Source organism: Pteronotus mesoamericanus, unplaced genomic scaffold (genome assembly GCF_021234165.1).
Source record: "Pteronotus mesoamericanus isolate MK-2021 breed Mesoamerican mustached bat unplaced genomic scaffold, CSHL_Meso_final scaffold_651, whole genome shotgun sequence".
Classification (NCBI taxonomy): domain Eukaryota; kingdom Metazoa; phylum Chordata; class Mammalia; order Chiroptera; family Mormoopidae; genus Pteronotus; species Pteronotus mesoamericanus.
Genome location: NW_026555325.1, coordinates 28805383 through 28827604, shown reverse-complemented (window position 1 = coordinate 28827604; position 22222 = coordinate 28805383). Strand labels below are relative to the sequence as shown.

Below are 22222 nucleotides of genomic sequence, written 5' to 3'. Positions count from 1 at the left end.
GATTAGCCATCATGCTAGGCACATACTTTTCAGCCCTTACATCAGTGGTAAGCTAATACATACTTAAAAATGGGTTTAAAATAAAAGAAGAAGAAAAAGAAGGAGAAGGAGAAGTAGCAAGAGGAAGAGGAGGAGAGGGGAAAGAGAGGGGGCGGGGGAGGAGGAAGAAAGGAAAGAAAGAATGAAAGAAGAAAGGAAGGAAAAAATAAATCTTTCATTTGTTACATTTGCTAATTTCCCTGGCACAAATATCCTCATTATGGATAATTTCAACTTGTTAACATGACATCATCTAGTTAGCAAAATTCCTAAAAATTTAATAATCAAAGAGTTAGTATAAGTCAGCTGCTCTAGAATACCATGGGAGCTAACATTAAACCTCTCTCCTATGAGACTGCCTTTTGGTCAGTCTGCAATGTTACTTTTGGTTTCAGCCACTTTTGGTTGGGTTTTCTGTCTCTTGTAATATTAGAGTCCAAGTTTTATGGATAATGAAATACTTTTACAGAAATTGTCCTTTGTTATTATATTAGACCTATATAGTAATCTCACAAGATACACAAATCACTCAACACTTTTTCATCTTCCTCATCAGAAACTGAGGCTTGAGTGGGTTATGAATTTGGTTTATGTAGTACCAGATACATTATTTGCCTGACTTAGCGCAAAATGAAAATGTGGGTCCCTTGTTAAGAAATTATTAAGAATTTCAAGATGATAACAGTGGAGCATTAATCTAAGTGCAGGGTCCTTCTAAGAATGGGGCCCTGTGCAAACACCCAGCCCTTCACCCATGAATGTGGCCCTGTGCCTGTCACTCAGCTGCTGACAGGAGTGGCCTGTGAGCTCGGATCTACAAGTCCTGCAGCCCTTACACTCTATTTTAGTGCTTTCATGCAAAACAGAGGCTCTGTAAATACCTACACTTCTATGTAGAATCTGTTGCTTAAATTATTTATTTTTATTTTTTAAAAAATTTTATTTATTTTTAGAGAGCGTGAAGGGAAAGAGAGAGAGAGAGAGAAATATTAATGTGCCAGAGAAACATCGATTGGCTGCCTCTTGCAGGCCTCCAACCAGGGACCTGGCCCATAACCCAGGCACGTGCCCTGACCCAGAACCGAACCAGTGACCTTTCAGTTCACAGAACGATGCCCAACCCACTGAGCCACACCAGTCAGGGTAGTTGCTTAAATTATTAACGATAACTCTATTTCATATTGTTTACCAATTTCAAGTAAAAACACATAATTGACTCACTTAAAGACCCCTATGTTGTAACTATATATTAGATCACAAGTATATCCAACCTTAATTTCTTATTTACATTATGTTTCCTAAGTAAAATTAAAAGAAATCTTACATAAATGTAAATATTAAGCTATCTATATTGCACATTTTTTACTTTTCAGACAAAGCCTGATAAAAACACAAATACTTTTTCACATCAGATTTTTAATCAATCTATCTGATATACCCCTCCTACCAAATAGACCCAGTTGCCTCGTTTTTTAAAACTTAGGCAACTCTAAATATCCTAAGGATTTAAAAAAAAAAAAAAACACTTTCATTTCCCACTACAAAATTTCAGAAATACTCTGGTTACTTTTTTATTCATGGAAAACATGGGCCTAAGTACAGCTGTTTACAATGCAATCTTTTTTTTAAGTGCCAAGCTCAGTCTAATGAGTTTTATTACTTAGATTCTTACATAGAAAAATACTTATATCCTATGATAACATTTAGTGATATATGATAATGGAAGAATAAAATGGAAAAGAAATATTTTATATAAGGTAACATTATACAGTTATATATAACATCTAGTTTCCACTAGTCAATTTTTGATGCTTTTTAGAGAAAACAGAAAACTCATCACAATAAACAGCTTTATAATGCTTCATATTTTATCTATGCCAACAACCAGTGGATAGTTTACTAGGAATGACAACCTAGAAGCAGAGACTCAATATAAACACTGTACACAACATTTCTATTTACCTGTTGACTAACCTAGGCTTTTTAATTTCCATTTATATTTGAAACATTAGATGCCGAGAGGAAAAATATTCCAGCATGCTTCCCCAAGAGTGTATCAAAATGCTCCACGCAAGTAAATCAACACACTGATATGCTTTAAAAATGGTTTTCTAAAACATTTAAAATTTACCATTTTTGTTCATAGGGAATTAAAATAAATGCACAAATAAAGAGGTGGTGAGGGTGGGAGGGATGGTACAGGCAGTCCCCACACTGGCACTGAAATGAGATCATTTCAATCATACATGATTTATCCATTAACTATCGTAGTGTTACCTGCTCAGATCTGTTCTGATGCTGGTACTGGTACTGAGAAAAGGTATTACAGGAAGAAGCAATTTTGTCCTTTTCAAATTGTTTCTTCACTCTGGCCAAACCACCAGGCACTGTGCACATGTCTGATTCCTCCATCATCTAGGACAATTTAAGAAAAAGAAAAATCAGCTTTATATTTTCTCAGGATAGCATTCTCAGCTTTTTTTTTTTTTTTTTACTATTTGACAATTATCAATTGGTTATATATTTACAAAGATATTAATATACACAATTATTTCAGTAGGCCCTTAAAGAATCCCTTAACAAAAATAATCTCATGTTATTTTCTCATTTATCTGCGTTTTGATATGTTAGAAGAATGTTCAAAGTATCGAGTTAATTTTCCTTATCTCAGATTTTGAGGTCTGGAGATTAGAACTATTAAAATGCATTTCTCCAATAATACACAGACTGGTAGAAATTAGAAAAATGGATTCAATTTTAACCCAATAAGGTCATCATTAAAATCCCAAATGTTATAGGCAACACATAGAATATTAAAAACATTTGACTCACTCCAAAATGTATTTAAATCTTTAGGGATAAACAAAAGAGCCTCAGAGTATCTCTTATGCAAAAGTATTAATATCAGCAATAATAACAGCTACTTAATAATAGTCCACAGTGAATGGCTATATACTTATACATATTCTGTCATCTGATGTTTCTCCATATTCTGTGAGATATGGACAATTATTATCTTGATTTTACAATGAGGAAATTGAGGTTTAGAAAAGCAAGGCAGCTTGCCAAGTTCTCACAGTTTGGGTATGAGTGTTGGAGCAGGGATTTGAACTCATATCTGTCTTAATCACAGCTGTCTGTCAGTCCTCATAAGCCTTAAAGGTCAGGCAGAAAAACAGCAGCTCTACCACTCCAGGACTCAGCTCTCAGCGTTGGCGGGTGAGAATAGGTGGGAGGCGGGGTGGGGTTAAGATCATAAGGATTTTAGTCTATTACTGGCAGTTTACAGATGAGAGAGTCTATTTCAATTGGCAATATTTGGAACAACTTGAAAAACACTGCAGAGTGTTGTCAGATTTTATGGGAAGTGCTATAACTCAAGGGCTTTGGTTTTAAAAATTTAGCACACTCTGCAGCCCAGCAGGCACTCAAGCCCCACTGGAAAAGGCAACTCTCAAGCAAACAGGCCTCAGGCCAACCCACCCTCCTCCAGGTCTCCTTATAACCGGAAGGAGACTCAGCAACACTTCAAATTACAGTGAGTCTCCTGAGGCCTGGCCTGGTCCTGACATAACATTCTTGAGACGTGAAAGTAACTGGATGCCCGGGATGCTGGTGAGTTGAGGTTCCCATACCATGGGCTGTGGGCTTCCGTGGGCCTGGAACCTTTACCCCTACGTGTAGTCTCTCTCGAAGAGACACTAACAACACAGCTGTTGTCTTGGGGTTCTTTATATACCAAAATATGAGAGACTAAATTATGTTCATACTCAAGATTATCTAAATTCTAACAAGCTTTTAAGCGGTTGCTTTATTAAGTTCATAACCTTTCCCAATTAAATGGACTGTTAAGAATATGCACATTGGATCTATGGAAAGAATGGATAATAATGTACCCTTATGTGTTTACTAGAGATAGTCTATCAGATTCTGCAACAAACTTCGTGTATAAGTCCTGGTCAACTACTGCCATTTGATACTTGTTTAAGTCAAGGAAGAGTATGGCATTCCTTTTGAAATTTAAGATAATGAAGGGGAAGGGTGAATTAAGGCTATGATATTTTTTTAAATCTCCCTGTCATTTGATTTATATAAGTGGCCTTCCTTAATTAATCATATATAGAAAATACAGGGTGGGGCAAAAGTAGGTTTACAGTTGCAAATATGGGAAACAGAGTTTATTCTTGTATTTTAATTATTTATTAATTAGTAATTTATTATTTAGTAGTATTACAACTGTAAACCTACTTTTGCCCCACCCCGTATATGAATATTAAGTTATAGAAATTAAGATAATTATTGTTAAGAAGAACCTTATACTTTCCAACAAGTGTAAACAATGTCCAAATTATGTGCAAATTAATCTGGTAAATCCCACTAATTATGCTAATTACTGGATACTTTCCTAGTTTGTGCCTTTTCTCAGAAATATCAGTTCCTACACTGAACAGGTTGACTCTCATCTACCAAAAGGATTAAAACACAATGTACTCATTTCTTTCCTTTAGTGTTGTGCTTTGTAATCAGAGCAAATTAACAGCAAATGCATACAGTTGATTATTTTTATCAGTAGCATTATCTCTAACTGCTGCTACACCATAGCTGCTACTCACCCACCTAAGTGAGGTAAGTCCTTTTAACTGTAGATTAGAGGTGGTGCTAAGGATTTCTTGTTCAGCACAGACTGTCAATGTAAGGTTTCCATATGTATGGGATAGATGGCAGGGATTATTCAGGGAGCAGTCCGTAGCCATTAGCTGGCTTAGATGGAGACCACTTCCCATCATTTTGCCTTGTTTAGCACCAAGTACTAAACATTCCAACTAAACCATGTTCTTGTAAATAACCACATAACATAGATTGTTTGGTTTTGAAATTTTGCACACTTATTCAAGGTTTCCTATTTTTGGAGTCAGAATTAAATTTAATTTAGAATCTAATGGGTATGCCAATAATAAAGTTACCTTATTAAGTGGATTTAAATACCTAACATAGAACCTAACCTAATATGATGTTAGTTTAATATTAAGTTAATTTAAATACCCTACACTTAAACGTAGGTAAATATATTACATAATCACCAGTTTCCTTTACAATGAACTGCCCTTGGGTTCCAGGGCATAACAGAGAGAACATGATTTGGGGGTTTGGACAGACGGTGATTCTAATCCCGGTTCTGACACTTAAAACCTAGGACTGGAGTTCCTGAAACTCAGTGTTATTTCTCAGAAACTGGGAATAACAATATATTCTCAAAGATTTCTTGTGAGTGTTAAAAAAAAAAGATAAAGGAAATAAAATTGCCCAGCACGGATTCTAGCATTTTAATTTGTTTTTTGACAAATGTTACCTTCTCCTTCTCTTCTAGGGGTTTCTGCAGTCTGCTACCTTTTCATGAGTGTGACTTTTATTTAGGTTCAACCAAATGCCATCTGGCTGAGTCTAGGACAGTGAGAAACTGATCATTGTCAGCGATCTCAGTGTGACTGAAATACAATGGATACACTTTGGGGCTAATCAGTGACTTCCAGGTTTTGCATATAAAATATTTGGTTTAGGTTTTACCCTTTGTGACAGTAAGGATGGACCTGGAGGACATTATGTTAAATGAAATAAGCCAGTCATAAAAAAAAAACCCCATATGATTTCACTCCTACATGGAACCTAATGAATACATTACACTAACCAGCAAAATGGAGACAGACTCATAGAGAGTGAGATGACAGTTAAGAGGCTGTGAGATTAGGGAGTGTAGGGATTGGGCAAAAGGGAAAAAGGATTCATGTTCAAGGACAACAGTGTGGTGATTGTGGTGGGGAGGTGTGTATAAGGGGACTAAATGGTAATGGAAAAAATACAATAAAAATATTTGGTTTATTTGTGTGGACGGAAATTTAGTCACAAGCAGTATCCATGATTTTTAAAAAGTGAGCAAGAATTTGATGCAGCTGACCAAAAAGGGCAGTTTCTTTGTTGTTTTATTTTGTTTTGTTTTGTTTTTACTTTTCTTTAGGTATTTACCTAAAGAATTTCTTTAGGTAAAGAAATTTTCTCAGGATTTCTCTGAGATAATATGTGTTCTTTTTTTTTTCTTCTCACAATATTCGCTTAGGGCCAAACCAAATAATAGGATAAGGGGTCATTTGTTGAGCCAAAGATGCTTTCTGGGACAAGAGGAGGAAGCTGAATATGGTAGAAAGAGTACCGAAGTCAAGAGACTAGAAACTGAGAATGGCTTTGTTACACATTACGTGATCTCCACAAATTACTTTCCTTCAGGTTTTTTTTTTTTTTTTGTAAATTGGCAGGAAAGGGAGGGATTATTAAATTTCTTATATGTAAAATATCTCCGGAATAGAATTGCATTAGTTAATGGAGGTGGAGGAGAGAAGGTTAGGGGTGGAGGGGTTGAGCAAAAAGGAAAAAGGACTCGTGGACATGGAGTCAGTGTGGTGATTGCTTGGGAGGGGGTATAAAGGGACTAAATGGTAATGGAAAAAAATACAATAAAAGATTAAATTCAAAGAAACCTTCTGTGTTAGTGATCATTTAGTTTCTTCATGTATCCAATTTGAATATGCTTTCTTGTATATTATAAATGCAAATTATGCCCTATACAAGTTTTTATGGTTTTATGGCATATTCCCATAGTTCATGAAAAGATAAACATCTTACTCAATAAAAGATGATTTACTGGATGTCCAGTCTTTAACTAGGTATTTTCAAAAGCATCTTGTTTCCCCAAGAATCCTTCCACCATTTTAAAACACTAATTTGTACTAAAGTTCCTTGCTGATCCAGCAGAGGGTGTTATCTAAGGAGAATGGCAGGAGCCGCTGGAGTGATAGTATCTGTTTTGGAAGTGATCTAGGGGCTTGTCATTTCTTTACGTTCATTCAAAAGCTGTTCTGCATCTAAAATGGATTTTAATGCTTATGTAAAAACTTAAATGTCATCTAGAATTGTAACATTGTTAATGAGATTAGCACAGTCAGACTTGTCTCTAAATAATTTTTTTAAAATGTTAACAGTGCCTATTTTAGAATTCTACCCTTTTTAGCTATTCTGTCTCTTTTTTCTATTGGTTAAAGGAACAATTTTGTTAATTTAGTGATTATAATTATAAAATAACATCTTTATATGCCACGAAGCTATAAAGCTGCTACTAATAAAATGACTCTCAAATCCTGGGGAATGAAGGCTACAGAATATGGAACAAAATTTCTTTTCAATATGACTTTATTATGCGTTGGCTCTAAAAATTAGCGGTCTTACTGAGGTCTGCTGTTTCCTATAATAATAATTGGTTTAGCAGAGTCCCCACATTGCTAATCTCCCTCATTTCTATGTTGATTAACCTACACCTATTAGGTTTAGTACATATAGGGAAATGAGAGAAGCAAAAGAAATTGTACTGCCAGGGAATCTAAATGAACTCTTCATGAGACCAAGGAGGGAGGCACGCAGGCCCACATTTTTAAAATTTGAAATTAATTTTCAACTTTTCTAAGGAGAGTAGCTATAGGTTAAATGATAATGATGGGAATAATAACACCTTTATACAGTACCTTATGGCTTACACATACATTATCTCTTTGACTCCTCACTAAGCCCCTCTGTGGTAGATGGTTATTCCCATATTTCAGTTAAGGAAACGGAAGCCCTGAGAGAGGTTAAGAGAGTAACCCGAATTTACACAGTTAATGAATAGCAGAGCTGAAGCTTACATTTAGATCTTCCAAATTTGAGTCACACTATTTCTGTGCTTTCTCTACTTTATCTCATTATCCCATAGTATTCTTATACTGCAATATAAAGAGGGTGAATGAAGAACAGACAACAAACACATTGCTGAAGACAAGATCACCAGGAGCAGCTTACGTTGGCAGAGAAGCTGCGGCAATCACCCCTGGAAACAGCTGCTTGGTACCTCGCCATGCGCTCCTTCAAAGACACCACCTCCTGGAGATCCGACACACCCTCAGCCAATGCGGCACTGTCTTCTGCAAACCCACTCGCAGGCTTAGGAGGGCCAATGATCACTGAAAAGAAATGTAGCATGCTCAGCCATGTGTCAGGCTTTGCGAAGAAAATAGCATGCCTTATGCATTCTGAAGGCATTTAAAATATCTGGTCATAAAACAGACTGCAACATTTCACAATATTTTCGATGTTCCACTGTCACCCTCTTTTCTTCAAGTGTCAAGCAAAGCTACAAAATGCCAATGCATGAGCATATACTTATCCAAACAGTAAAGGAAAATATTGTTCCCATTCCTACTCCTGCAATTACTGTGATGAGAAATAGTTGTTTATTAAGAGACACATACTGTTAATTACAAACATTCCTGAAGCACTACGTGTGGGGTTGATGCTAGATGCTTTAAAAGTGTTAAGTCATTTATTTCCCTAACAACCTCATAAGGTAGGTGCCATTATTTTCTAAAATTCATAGATAAGGTAACAGAGAGTCAAAGTTAAAAAAACAAACAAACAACTTTCTTATAATCACACAAGTAACAAGTGGCAGATTTGATGGTTGAATTTAATCTTTAGCAAATCTAAAAACTGTCCTTTTCTTCTCTCTCCACCCCCCAACCATCAAGGAGATAGATCTAACTAAAATATTGAATGCTAAAAGAACTATAGCATTCTTTCTTTTGCTTTTATTCATCAAGACATGTTCTATAAGAAAGAAATAATAGTCCTATTGGAAAAAGCTTTGTTAGTCACCCATTTGAGATAGTCTATTTGCCCGCTGACACCATCTGCCTGACAAAAATTGAGGGTAGTAGGGCTTATATCCTTGGAAAGAGAGCAAAGAACTGTTTGCATGACCACAAACTAACAATTGTTGGAACCAGAAAGGTCTTAGAGATCACATAGTCTCACCTAGTCTAACTAGCTCATTTTAGGAATAAGGCAATAGATCTAAATGTCAAAAAGGAACACAAGGACCCTCCATGTGATTCTCCATGGTTATTTAGTGATATGTGCTAAAGCTGGTTTCAAAACTAGTTTTTTAAAAATATTTAATCTAATGTTTTTTTGTTATCACACTGCTTGATAGTTTACTATTTACTTTTATGGAATATTGTAATTCCAAAGTCATTTTAAACAAATATTTGTGGAACCAATCACTGTATGAAATATATGTATATATGTATGTCTATTCATCACTTAATTCATGCACCCTCTACCTTTCACCTTAGGAATGGCAGTAGAGTAGAGCTCTTTGTTGTACTTGGTTATTTGGATTTGTTTCATTTAATCACTGTGATTAAAGAACTCCAGGTAACAGATAGCTAAGTTGTTTTCTCCCTTCCCTGTTCCTCTACTTCCTCTTCCAGCCCCCACATTGAACCATCCTATTCATTAGCTTTTGCTATTGGTTTCTTTAAAATTTATGTACACAACAACAGTTGAGAACAACTATAACCCAGAAAAATAATTAAAAATCATTTCTGTTTTGACTCTTTGATTATTTAGTTTTCTACAGGGACTTCTTATTTAAATGAACCTTTTCATATATTTTAATTAAAATTGTAAATATATTTTATGTAACATGCTTTCAAAAAGATACAAACTATAAAGGAATAAGAAGTTTATTATATGAACACTGTGATTGTACAACACTGATATGTTCACAATAAATATCAGTTATTTTTGAAGTTCACTGTCATCCAAAACCTTTTCTCCAAACAAAAGGATGCTCTTTCAAATGATTCTGATAAAAGAGACTCCCACAAACCATTGAACATCTTTCACATGCTGAAGTAATGCATCTTCATTTTTGCCCTGTGTATTATTTATCTGCACAGATGAGTTTAGTTTTTATTCAACTGTGCTCTTCTTACTTTGTTGCAAATAATCTAATCACTGTAGAGATTGTATTGAATATGACTCCCTAAAATTTTTCCACCTTAACATATAAATTTTATTTCTTATATTACTCATAAAATTATGTCATTATTTTATGAATCTTAACAGAAAGTCTGAAGTTCATATTTACTAAAATTTACAGATAGTATTTACTTTGCAAATATTCAATTTTTATCTTTTTTTTTTTTAATTGTACTGAGAAATGCTCAAGGTTAATGGTCAGGGATTCAGTAGCCTAAGAATTAAGAGATTTGGATTCCATTGTTTTGTGGCCTTGTATTCTGATAACAATAAAGACACCATATTTTAATCTCTCTCTTTAACATCTCACTCTGTCTCTCTCCCTTTATTTTTCTATCTTTGCCTTTCTTTTGTTTTCTCATTACTAATTTTGCCTGCTCAGGTAAGGTCATGGAGTGGAAAACTTTCCTGGAGCTAACAAGCTGTGTCCACATTGTCCCCTAACCTCCGAAGAGAACGTCTTACTGATTTCTTCATCTGAAAACCAAGATGATGCTTCCTGCCCAGTCTACTATAATGCAGTGCTCCTATCCCGATGCTGGTGACACCTGATGTAATTTTTTAAGACTGTTACGACAGCCCTATTCTTAGGGGAGTGGGGAAGAGATAAGAACATTGTTACTTGACCTTGTAATGCACTATTTCAGGAGAACTGAATGCAACTGAGAATGAAGGACAGTGTGAAATGAGTTCAGGGTACTTCAAAGAGAAAGGATATGTAGAAGAACAAATACAAATGATACTATGAAAAAATGCCTGGCAAAATAAGGAATGAAGGGAACTGTAAGTATGCAAATCAGACAGTGGAGGAACATGCTATAAGGCTAATGTGGTCTGTGAAAAAAAGGAAGGGAAAAAATAAAACTTTGGATGATCATTTCTGTTAGCATTATAAATATTGTAAAGTGATTGTACTAGAAGTTGCTTGTCTCTGAAGTTTAGAGGTAATTTATTGTGCAGATGAATGCATGAAAATCCCCAAAAGTTCCATGAATTCTGCCAGGTCTCCAGAGCTAATGATACAGCAGGAACTGGAATTCATTGCATCCTAAATAGTATATGCTTACTTTCACTTGATAATTTCTAATGCATAGAAAATATTATTTCTTTGTATAATAGAATGAATCCTATTGTGGGAAAATAGGGGTTCTGTGAAAAAGTAACTTTACAGGATGATCTGATCATAAATCCTTAACTGGGCATGTCTTAGTGGGCAGTCATGCCCCAGGCATATAATTTTTTAGTAAAAGGTTTGTGTTTGCTTTAATGCAAGTCCATTGTTTCTAAGTTAACATATCTTTGAAATAAATTGTAACCACACTCAGGAGAGCACATAATCTTGTTAACTATCCTGTAATCCAATACCTGCCATGCTTCTCCCACTTCCATGTAATTTTCTTACATTTCCTCCTTAATTTCAAATGCATAAAAGAAGCTACAAAACCGTTACTCTCTGGAGCATTGAGATCTTGCTCCTTAACATATGTTGTTAGTTTGTCTCAAATGAACTCATAAAAATTCTCTACAGGTTTGGGCGTTTCTTACGTCAGTACTATAAAGCAGAAAAAAAACATGTAGGAAAGTACTTTGAAAGAAAATAAAGCACTAAAAAAATCAAGCTGTTGAGAAAGCTATTACATAGCAAGGTCAAGAATGTCTTGTGAGAATTCTGAAGTTCTTTCAAAAAAGATATACATTACAATTTTTTGAAATACAAAAATTTATACACTACAGATAAATCCAACTCATGTCCAGTTCATATTTTCTTAAGCCATGAGAGACTGTGTAACTAGAGATCTATTTTCTCCATCTCTACCATGTTCTTTTTCTTGTGTAGTTTTAAAAAAAGATTTTATTTATTTATTTTTAGAGAGAGGGGAAAAGGGAGAAAGAGAGGGAGAGAAACATCAATGTGTGGTTGCCTCTCGTGTGCCCCCTCCTGGGGACCTGGCCCGCAACCTAGACATATGCCCTGACTGGGAATTGAACCGGTAACCCTTTGGTTCACAGGCCGTCACTCAGTCCACTGAATCACACCATCCAGGGGCTCTTGTGTAGTTTTTGAAAACAAAGTAACTGAATCAATCAATCAATTTAACCTTACCCAGGTTAAATAATTCATTATGTCTTCTAGAATTTTATTTTCTATGAAGAGTCCACATTTAAAGCATTTTAAATAAGCAAAGTGATACAACATAAGGCAGAATACTCTCCTTGAACAATTATTCACACACGTGTTGTCACTAACAGAAGCACCTGCATAGTCAGTCACTCCTTGGTGTGTGCTTGGAGGTATTAAAACATAGCTTTAAGAAATCAGATATAGAAAACAATGAGGAATAGTCAGTGTAATTAATATACTCTGGAATTTTCTCCTAATTTTACAATTACTATTATCAGTGAAAGAATTCTTAGACATATGCAGAGTAATATCAAGAGATTTCAAAAAGGTCATTGCTACATTTGTTATGAACCTTTCCCTAACTAGCTGTTCAGTAAATTTCAGATATGGAGTTCAGTGATTCATAAAAATGATTTTACAATATAAAGAAAAGACAAATATATCCTCATTTCCCATTGAACAATTGTCTAAATATCTGAAATAACAAGTTATACATATAATCCTAAGATCTTTACAGAGTAACAATTTGGAAATGATGGTCAATGGCTTGATACAAAGAGATAGGGTCAATGCGTTGTTCAAAAATACTGTCAAAATCAGAAAAATGTTTATTCATAAGCTGTCCAGTATGGCAAGGTCCACAGGGCTAAGTGCTAAGTGTTTTGTCATAATCTTCCTTCTATAGCAAGATTCCATCTCAGGACATATTCTAAAATAAATATTTCTTCTTACTTTAAAATATAGAAAGCACATTCCCAAACTGTAGTTGTGGATAATGATTTATGGGAAGAATGATTGTGTAACAATGCAATGGATGCCTTGGATGAAAGATAGTTATTAAACGCCAGGTGCTTTAAAACTGGCTTACACAAATTATTTAAGATTTTGTGAATCATCTTATTTCTTTTCCCTTTTGCCTACCCAATATGAAAAATATGAAAGTTTATGGAATAAAGTATAAAATATTTTGACCTCTTTATTTCATAAAGAGACCACTTGCTAGTGGGTTATGAAGCTGATATTAGCTTTGCCTGATTTGGAGCAGTGATCTGGCTGAAGTGAAATTAGAAGAAAAGAAAGTTGCCAGAGATTAGAAGAGAATGAAGATTATTAAAATTTTTCTAAAGAATGAAATACACATAGGATAACATATGTTGCAGAAAAGAAAATCACTAACATTAACAATAATGCAAAAAAGATGACAGAAAGAACAGAGAGAAAAATTTAAACTACAAGATAACATTATTTCAGTAGGAGAGTAGGGTGGAATGAGCAGAATAAATAAGATATATCAAGAGAAAAAATCGCTGAAAATAAAATTTGGGCACGGATTAAGAATATTTACCATAATCCAGAAATAAATTTAATTTTAAACACCAATGTATCAGCAAATCCTGGTAAAACATTCTATAAGAAAAAAGAAAAATTCTACATTATCTAGACACATGAGATTTTGTGATAAAGAAATAAAATCCAAACATCCATATATCTTCTTTAAAACACTGGAAACTATAAGGAATTAGAAAATTGGTTACTGGTTACTGAAATTTTAGTTTTGTGAAGTACAGTCTATATGAACCCAAGTCAATACTCATGTGAGAAGGCAACAAAAGTCAAACAGAGTCTAAATAGCAAAAGTTAGCCAAAAAAGAAAACAAAGGACCTCATAGTAAAATACCTAAATGAGGAGGTAGAAATAAAATCAAATGCAATAGTCATGAAAATAAACACAGGTCAAACTTCACACTGAAAGACAAAGACAAATAAGTCCACCTACAAGAAACAAACTTAAATAACCACACAATTTAAAGAGGAAATATTGGGAAAAATTACCATGCAAATATAAGTCAGTAATATTATTATGGCTATATTTCTTTCATGCAAAATAGTATTAAAGGTAAAGAGGGCTATTTTATAGATAGACGATACCATCCCACTATGAAGCTGTAATACTGTGGCCTTTGCATGCTAACTAGCCCAGTACAGAAACACATGAAGACCATTAGTAACACTAAAAAGGAGAAATTTATAGGAATATAGTTGCTGTGGGTGATATTACTATATCTCCCTCCATCTTTGTCCAAGGAGATTTCAAAAGTAAGTGATCTGAATTGTATAATCAATAGGTTTATTTTCTTTATTGTCATTAAATAAATACTATCTACAATAAACATATTCACTACACTCCATAGCTTTCAGTCTAGTTGGAAAGAGAGACAGGCAGTTATAACCCAAGAATTAATGGGTGTCCGCCCGATGAGTTGGGAACCTCTAGGAGAACATGTAATCCTCCTGGGTGTGTCAATGTGCAGGGGGCAGGAAAGACACCCTGAGGAGTGGAACATCTGCACTGAAACATGAAGGAGCTGGACACGTGAATATAGGAAAGAAAGAAAGGAAGGCAGGCACAGAAAGGGGATGAAACAGCAGCATTATCAGCAAATCACGTTGGGAAAATTGGGTAATGTTTTTGAGGAAAACATTAAAGAGTTCTCCCCACACTATATACTGCCACAGAGTATTAGATGGATTAAAGACTTAAATGTAGTTTTTTAAATGATAAAAAATCTTTAGAGAAATGTAAGTAATTCATAAAATGATTTCAGTTGGACTTTCTAAGCATTAAAAATTTAGAGTAAAAAATCTTTTAAACAAAACAAAATTTAAACAAAATTTGTAAGATGAAAGCTGCAGAGGGACAATTATGATAAATAGGCTAAAGTTTTAATTTTCAGTAAAGAACATTGGTCAGAAAAAAATGCTAACTATTGAAAATGGATAAATGACTTAAAACAATAATTCACAATAAAAATAACAACAAATATGTATAAAGTGCTTTCTGTTTGTCAGATATTATCCATTTAATGCCTCTAAACCACCCTATAAGTTAGAAACGATTTTTATTTCTTATCTCCATTTTACAGATAAGGAAACAGAAAAGCAGAGAGGTTATAAAACTTGCTCAAGGTCAGTGGCTGGTGATCTTCAGGGACAGATGGGGAAGCCAGGCTCTCTGGCTTCAGGTTCTGTGACTTTACAATAATTCTAGGCTACTTCTCATCTCCAAAACACCAACACAAACCCAAACAACCACCTTTCCCAGTAAACAGATGAAGGAAAATTCAGACAACAAAGGGATTCCTTTTCCTGTTGGGACACTGAAGTATAATTCCATAAACAATACAAAAATATAAAAAAGTCCCAGATAACTCATCTAGTATATATTTATGAAATATATTTAATAGTTAATATTAAATTATATTACTATTAAATATATTTCAAAAGAAATTTAATAGTAATTTGAATTCTTGAGCAGAAAAAAAATTTAATATTTTTCCTTTGAAATTTTCTATTTAGAAGGCTTTATTTGATAAGAAATGAGAACAAGGCAGAGAGTGAGCTGGAGTGTCAAACAGAAGCCCACAAAGCTGATGCAAATAGACTCCAGCTTCAAGAAGGTAAGCACAATTTCCATAACACATCAGTAGTCTCACTATTTTATTCTGGATGCATTGTAAAGAAGTCAACTGATTCATACTCAGAAAATTGATTTAGAACTAAACTGGGAGAGTGATGAACTAAATTCTATCAAATCTAAATACATGATCTATAACCCAGCTCAGATTTGTGTACAGGATATCATTCCAATGGACATATCTTAGGCTGAGAGCCATAAGCATGAATAAATCTTCTAAATTTGTTATATTTGCATATCCCTCAGCCAATAATAAAACTCATCTCTTTTAAACATTAGAAATGCTCCTGCCAATCAAATTTGTAATCAATTTGAGTTTTATATATTTTTAACCCTCATTTGAAAAGGATAAAACCTAGAAATGGTTGGAGAATGAAATGGAAGAGCAAGTGAGTAGTGCAATCTTGCATTGATTCACAGTTCTTAAAAAACAAGGAGAAGAAGGGCAAAGGGTAAAATGAATGGATGTGTGTGTGCCATGGGAGCACAAAAACTACATGGTGGCATCCATCCAGCATATAAACATAGTGAATCATATTCCACTTTTAAAACTAACTTTCCTGTGATCCTATTCTCCCCAAATGCATTGTGTTATTGGACATACACTTGCCATCTTCCCCCAAATCCACCCATTCATCTGATCACCATGCTTTGTACATTAACCAAAACAGAATTCTGAGGGTAAGAAGGAGGATTAGTTCTTGCTCCCTTACTGATCCTTCCATAACCAGTATTCTCCTAGTTAACCAGATACTGAGAGTGATATGCTCATCCAGTTGTCTTTAAGAGGAAGAAGACAAGATTCAGCTTGCAGTAGACAAAATATTGGTTGTCCAAAGATGTTCACATTCTTATCCCCAGAATCTGTGAATGTGTTAGTATATATGGCAATGGGACTCTTGCAGATGTGATTAGGTTAAGGATATTGAGGTGTAAAGAGTTTGATTATCCAGGTGGGTTCAATGTTACCCGAAGGGTCCTCATAAGTGAACAAGAGGGGCAAGGAAGTCAGAGTCAGAAAAGAGAACTTATGACAGAAGCAGGAGGGAGGGGGGGGAGAGAGAGAGAGAGAGAGAGATGCAGATTCTAGAAAAATGCTGCTTTCTAGAAAAAGTCCATGAGTCAAAGAATGCAGGCAGCTTCTAGAAGCTGAGAAAGATAAGAAAACAGATCCTCTTCCTCTCCCCCTACCCTCAAGCTTCTGGAAGGACCTTTGCCCAACCAACACCTTGATTTTGGCCCAGTGAAACTCATTTTAGGCTTTGGACCTCAGAACTATATATAATAGATTTGTGCTGTTGTAGCTACTACTGTTTGTGGTAATTTATTACAGCAGCCATTGGAAACTAACACAAGCATCCACTGTACACATACCTACACTCGTCCAAGTCGGAAACCGCTACACAATAATTCTTTTTAAGACATGTTTTATTTCTAGTTCCCTCAAATCTCCCTGATTTATGTATACTAACTACTCTGTGATGGAAACATCTTTAAAGTTATCCTTCATGTCCCAAAAAAGAAATGTCCACTTACTTTTAGATAAAATTCATTTTAACTGTCCATTTAGGTTCTAATCTCTCTGAGTAATAGAATTGTCATTTCCAATTGTAATAACTTCTTTTTTCTCTTAAATATTTTATTTATTTATTTTTAAAGGAAAGGGAAAGGATGGAGAAAGAGAGTGAGAGAAACATCATGTGAGAGAGAAACATTGACTGTTTGCCTCTTGCATATGCCTGGACTGGGGATCAAACCCTCAACACAAGCATGTGCCCTGCCCAGGAATTGAACCAGCAACATTTTGCTTTGCAGAATTATGCCCAACCAACTGAGCCACTGATCAAGGCTGCAATAACTTGTTATATAGACTGGTCTTTTGTCTTCTGCAGCTCTTATCATCTCACAAGAAGTGTTCCTGGTACTACAGTAGTTATGAATGAACAGAATTTAGTCAGAAATTAAATAATCCTTAGTTAATATTGCTAGTCTGGGCATTTGAACATTTAATCATATTACTATTAAATATTTTAAAAAATATTTTTGAATTAATTTCTCAGTGTAAAGAATTGGCCAGTTAAAAATCAATAATTGAAAAAATGACTTTAATTTCTTTGAAATGGTCAGATAAATTAGAAGCATTAAATGCCTGTAGATTTTGCATATTTTTACAGCATAAGTCTCTAGCTGGACATTTCCCTAGTACAGCGATTTTCAACTGGTGTGCTGCAAGAATTTTTAAAACATATAGTGCCTGAATATTTATTTAGGGACACTGACCTCTTTTACCTGAGATTGTCAATGAAAAAAATGGCAACAGCAAACATAACAGTAGCTGTGAGGTGTGAATGAATCAAAATTATACCTATTTTTTTTTGTCAGATTGGCAAAAAATATATTTGGTGGGCTGCAGAGTGTTAGTATTAGTTTATGTGCGCCATGACATGAAAAGTGTTGACAATCGCTGCCCTATCTGCTAAAGTGTCAATTATGAGGTAACCATGTATTACCCCACGAATTCTTCAACAACTTACTGATAGGTGGTATTATTTCCATTTTACTAAGAGTAAAGTAACATTTCAAAGAAGAAATCGTATAGTAAGTGGCTGAGCCTGGAAGTGAGTTCAGGAATTTTTTAATATAAGGCTATTAAACTCTTCATAGGCACCTCTGTAAGTATATTTTAATAAAAATGTAACATTTTATTAAAGAGTAAATTTTTAATGGTATGAACCATCTTTTCTGCTTCCTAAATATCTACACACAATAAATCAAAGGGAACTAAAAGGCTGAATTTTTATGGCTCTAAGTGGCTCCTTTTAAAAAAAATAATTTACCACATTGTTGCATGTGTCCATGGGCTATGCACATATTAATATATGTTCTTTGGCTAATATATATTTCTTTCTTTCTTTCTTTCTTTCTTTCTTTCTTTCTTTCTTTCTTTCTTTCTGTCTTTAGAAACTTGAGTTTAGGATTAGAAATCAAAGGAAATTTTTCAGTTATCATTTTTTGGTTACTTTGGAGATCAAATTTGAAATAGGACTAAGCATTAATCTAAATGCCAGGAATAGGGATGAACTTTACTATAAAGGACAGAAAATGCAAAACAAGGACCATTGCTCTCATTTTCTATTTATCTCTTTTGTCCCAAGGCATGAAAGGTGGTGTCAGGCTTCCATAAAAGTGTCCTGTTGTTTAAATCTGCCTCCCAGGTATATATGGTGAAGGTGTTTGATAACTTCTCCTCTGACGGCTTTAACTGTATAGTCAGTGAACGTCTATTGCCCCTGTACTGTTGGCCAAGCATAGTGCTCAGGTGTGGGCATTAATTAATCCCCATTATATTCAGTCCTGCTCTACTTGAAGAGAGAAGAAAAGAAAAACACCAAAGAGATCCTTAATAAATAAAATATTATAAGAAGCATGGATCCGGCCTTATCTCTAAAACAAAAATACAACAGATGGTATCATTCCAACAGGCTGACTTCTGAATGGAACTAGCTCCCAGATGGCTGGCCCTGATAAGGAATGGCTGAAGAAACACCAAAAGGGAGCCCTCATCGGTTGGAAATGTTGAGGAACTGGGTGGCTCACACTCCACTTCCCTGCCCCCCCCCACATCATTTACATAGAGGTAAAGTCAGATTAAAATGGATAAAGCTCAATCAGATTCCATGGGGCTGAAAAGTCACTTACATGGAGCTGCATAGTGACTCAGTTTCTTTTCAGATTGTCCACTTAATCTAGGCAGTGAGTAGTTCCCATAGCTTTTTCTTCCAACATTTGAAAATTCTATTTCCATTTGTCTTACTTATTAATTTTTAGTATATGTTTGAGCCCCTCTGTCCTCCCCACTTCTCTCATCTTCCACCAATAAGCAGGTCCCTCCAGCACAGGACAGAACTAAATTAATTTTGTAAACCTGTTTTACACTAGGTTTTCTATCTTGGGCAATTACCCTGGAGGAGGCAGACTCACGGAGATTAACCACCATATCTGGACACAGATTGTTTAACCTCTCTAAACCTCCTTATCTCTATCCTATATAACGAGAATGATAACAGAGCCTAGGATTGCCTGTGAGGACCAAAGGAAGTCTAGTAAAAATAGAGTTCTACATAGTATCTTGCACATAGGAAATAAATGCTCACCTAGGTGTTCTTGTATGCTCTAGGTATTATTCAGGTAATCTGAGATGATAAAAGTCTGAGAATTAGAAAAGCAATGAGAATTTTCTAAAACTCCAAGTTAGTAAGTAGCAAGGATAGGACTTGATTCAGGTTTATCTGAATCTAAAGCCTCGTATAAGGATGTTCCATTCCTCTTTATAAGCCAAGAATCTACCATGTTCCTTGACATGACGAGAACACAAATACCATAAAAGAATGGATATCTACACAATGAGATTGGGGCAGAGAGGGTGACATAGTTCTACTCCTACAGCCACAGGGATGGAGAAAGTGTTCAATATATAAAGGAGAAGAAACTACTAACTCAATGTATATGACATCAAAGAATGGATTTGTCTGTGTTTTTGACATAGCAACATGGCAGTCCTCTGAAAATGTAAAATTCATAAAAGTCACCCTAATTTATTACACATTAGGGGTATATTTGCTCTCCCCCTGCCCAAGTAATCCCTCACATTTTCACCTACACTATGTATTTAAGGTAAAATCATGAAACCATCACTCAAATTTATTCACATTTCTCATTTCCCCACAGGGACTCTGAGTAGTGGGTTTGGAGCAATGAATCCTGGTCTCGACCAGCCAGGTGGTAGTGACTCCCTAGGTCTCTTCTGCCCTTGTTGCTCCCTATCAGAGGCAAAAATAAGGGTCTTGGATTCCTCATTTTTGATCCATTCCATTGTTGATCTACAACTACATTGTGAGGATGGGATACATATGAAATCTGTCCAGAAGGTATCCAACCATGTAATATGAAAAGTAGAGACATTTATTGAAGAAGATACAAGATACAAGAAACACTGTACATAGGACAATGATGCCTCTGTCCACTTCAAAGTAGGCACCTTGGGACCGCACACAGTTCTCCCAATCACCATCAGGTGCCCCTAATATTTTCCTGAATCTCACTGATAATCTGAAATCTCTTCTCTTTCAAAGGTGATTTTAGTCTTGGGGAAAGCCAGAAGTCTCAGGGTGCCAAATCTGGGTGGTAGTGGGGCTGAGTCACCTGAGTGATTTGATGTTTTCACCAAAAAACTCTTCATGAAATGTGATGCATGAGCAGGCGTGTGTTGTGATGAAGCTGCCAATCACCAGTTGCATGTATTGTGGCGTTCTGAATCATCCAAATAGTTTCCTCAGAGGAATGTTCAAGCTTAACACAAAATTTGATGCAGATTTGTCTTTCTACTTGCTCAGTTATTTTGAATGTGACGGCCACAGAGCACACATGCTCATTCAATGGCCTCTACTGCCCCCACTGACTAGTACAGTGAAGTGGTCATTGTTCATGCATGCACATTCCAGTCCACTCTCCTTGGCTACTAGGTTACATCGATGTCGAGCAAACTGTTCTCATTATATTAAAAATGGCTGGACTTTTTCTGGACAGACCTCATATATATTGTATACAAGGGAATATTACTCAGCTGCAGAGAAGATGAAATACTGCAATCTGCAACAACATGGATGGATCTTGAGAGTATCATGCTGGGTGAAATAAGTCAGATGGAAAAGGACAAAAATTATACATTTTGACTCCTATAAGGGATATTAAACAGAAAGCAACAAATGAACAAACAAAGCAAACAAACAAAAAACTCACTGACAAGATGACAGTATGGTGGTTACCAGAGGGGAAGGAGGTATAGGGAGGCAAAAGAGGGTAAAGGGAGTCAAATATATGATGATAAAAACATTAGTAAACTTTGGGTGGTGAACACACTATGCAATATACAGATAATATATTACAATGTTGTATACCTGTATCTCATATAATCTTACTAACCAGTGTCACCCCAACTAATTTAATAAAAAATTTCAAAAACAGTACATTGTGAGGAGCACCCCAAAATCAAGAGGTATTTTTATATTTGCTCAGTTTGAATATAGGTATTCTTTCAATTTAAGTTGAGTATTCTATTTAAATTGTCATCACTTTCTTCGTAAAGTCTCTAGTCTAGAAAAATCTACAAATTTCATATCATTTTACATTCTTCCACTTCTCCCTGACTTGCTGTCTTTTGATATAATATTTTTTCACCCATTATTTCCTACCACATTCCTTTTTTATTCCTACTGCTTCATTTCTACTTTCCCTTTTTTCCAAACTTCCCTGTGATTCCCACCTCTCCAAATCTTCATTCATGTGTGGCTCAGTTACTAGCTGGCAGTGCTTTTGTGAGGAGAATATCATCCTCTTTTTGTTTTTCTAGGCTGGCACTTGAGAAATGGCAAGCAAAGGTGCTCATTCTCTCAGCCAGAGAGAAAGCCGTCAAGCTCAGCCTGTGATTAGAACAAACAGCCATGACTCCCCTCTGAAAGGCCTTGAAGAAACAGACCGGTCAAAACATTCACCAACACCTCCAAAACCATCAGGGCCTCTGAAGCACAGAAAGTGGTTTCATTCTGAGGTCAAAGCAATTTGTTGGTAGATGGAGAGACTCATGCACACTAACTTAGAATCTGTCTTTCCCTAAAGTGATCCAC

The 22222-nt window shown here is 35.4% G+C and overlaps 1 protein-coding gene across 1 annotated transcript in view; it reads right to left on the bottom strand.

Moving 5' to 3' along the window:
• The window catches only part of XIRP2 (xin actin binding repeat containing 2), a 72327-nt gene that overhangs the window by 38606 nt on the left and 11499 nt on the right, over window positions 1-22222 (bottom strand). Inside the window, exons 2-3 of the mRNA XM_054562397.1 lie at window positions 7921-8081; window positions 2317-2454 (exon numbers count right to left, since the gene is read on the bottom strand). Of these exons, the coding sequence (XP_054418372.1) occupies window positions 2317-2454; window positions 7921-7977 (195 nt within the window). The 5' untranslated portion in view covers window positions 7978-8081. The remainder of the gene's footprint in view (window positions 1-2316; window positions 2455-7920; window positions 8082-22222) is intronic.